We start from the raw sequence: 579 nt of genomic DNA, 5'->3' as shown, positions 1-579 counted from the left end.
ACAAATTCTTCTTATTAACGGATTTACAGTACTATATCTTGTTTTTTTCTTAAGTAGGATTAAGTAGCTGATATTCCTCTATAACTGCTTTTTATGAAAACTTTACAGTTTAGTATATCTATATTTGCTCACTGTAAGTTGTGAATAAAAAAATCCCTTTAGGAATTTTAAGAATATCAATATATGATCTCTTATCATAATCAGATCTGTATCCCACACACGTGAACACACCAGGCATACCCCTTCCCCCCTGCACACAACCACTCGCTTGAAACAGGGAAAAGTCTACGCACATACAACCCACATTTCACTATATAATCTACCCTTTGTTATACAATAATTTCAGACGCACCGAAGGAATGCTGGGGAGCGAGACACACACTAGGCTTCCTAGGGTTTCTAGGCTTCACATCAGTCTACGCGATGCGAGTCAACCTCTCCGTTGCCATCGTTGCCATGGTGAAAACGGAGGTTGACTACGGGAACACCACATCTAATAAAAGTGATGAAGTTTGTCCGCTTCCTGATGATTACGACCCGGCTGCTAGTGCGAATGAGGTAACATTTATAATGGATGGG

At 40.1% G+C, this 579-nt stretch overlaps 1 protein-coding gene across 1 annotated transcript in view; it reads left to right on the top strand.

Annotated features, from left to right (window-relative positions):
• Positions 1–579, top strand: part of LOC119594675 (sialin-like) — a 9,118-nt gene that overhangs the window by 2,528 nt on the left and 6,011 nt on the right. Inside the window, exon 2 of the mRNA XM_037943732.1 lies at positions 347–558. Coding sequence (XP_037799660.1) covers positions 347–558 — 212 coding nt within the window. The remainder of the gene's footprint in view (positions 1–346; positions 559–579) is intronic.

This window comes from Penaeus monodon, chromosome 34, assembly GCF_015228065.2.
Source record: "Penaeus monodon isolate SGIC_2016 chromosome 34, NSTDA_Pmon_1, whole genome shotgun sequence".
Classification (NCBI taxonomy): Eukaryota; Metazoa; Arthropoda; class Malacostraca; order Decapoda; family Penaeidae; genus Penaeus; species Penaeus monodon.
Note: the sequence above shows the minus strand (reverse complement) of the source record. Positions and strands in the feature narration are given on the sequence as shown.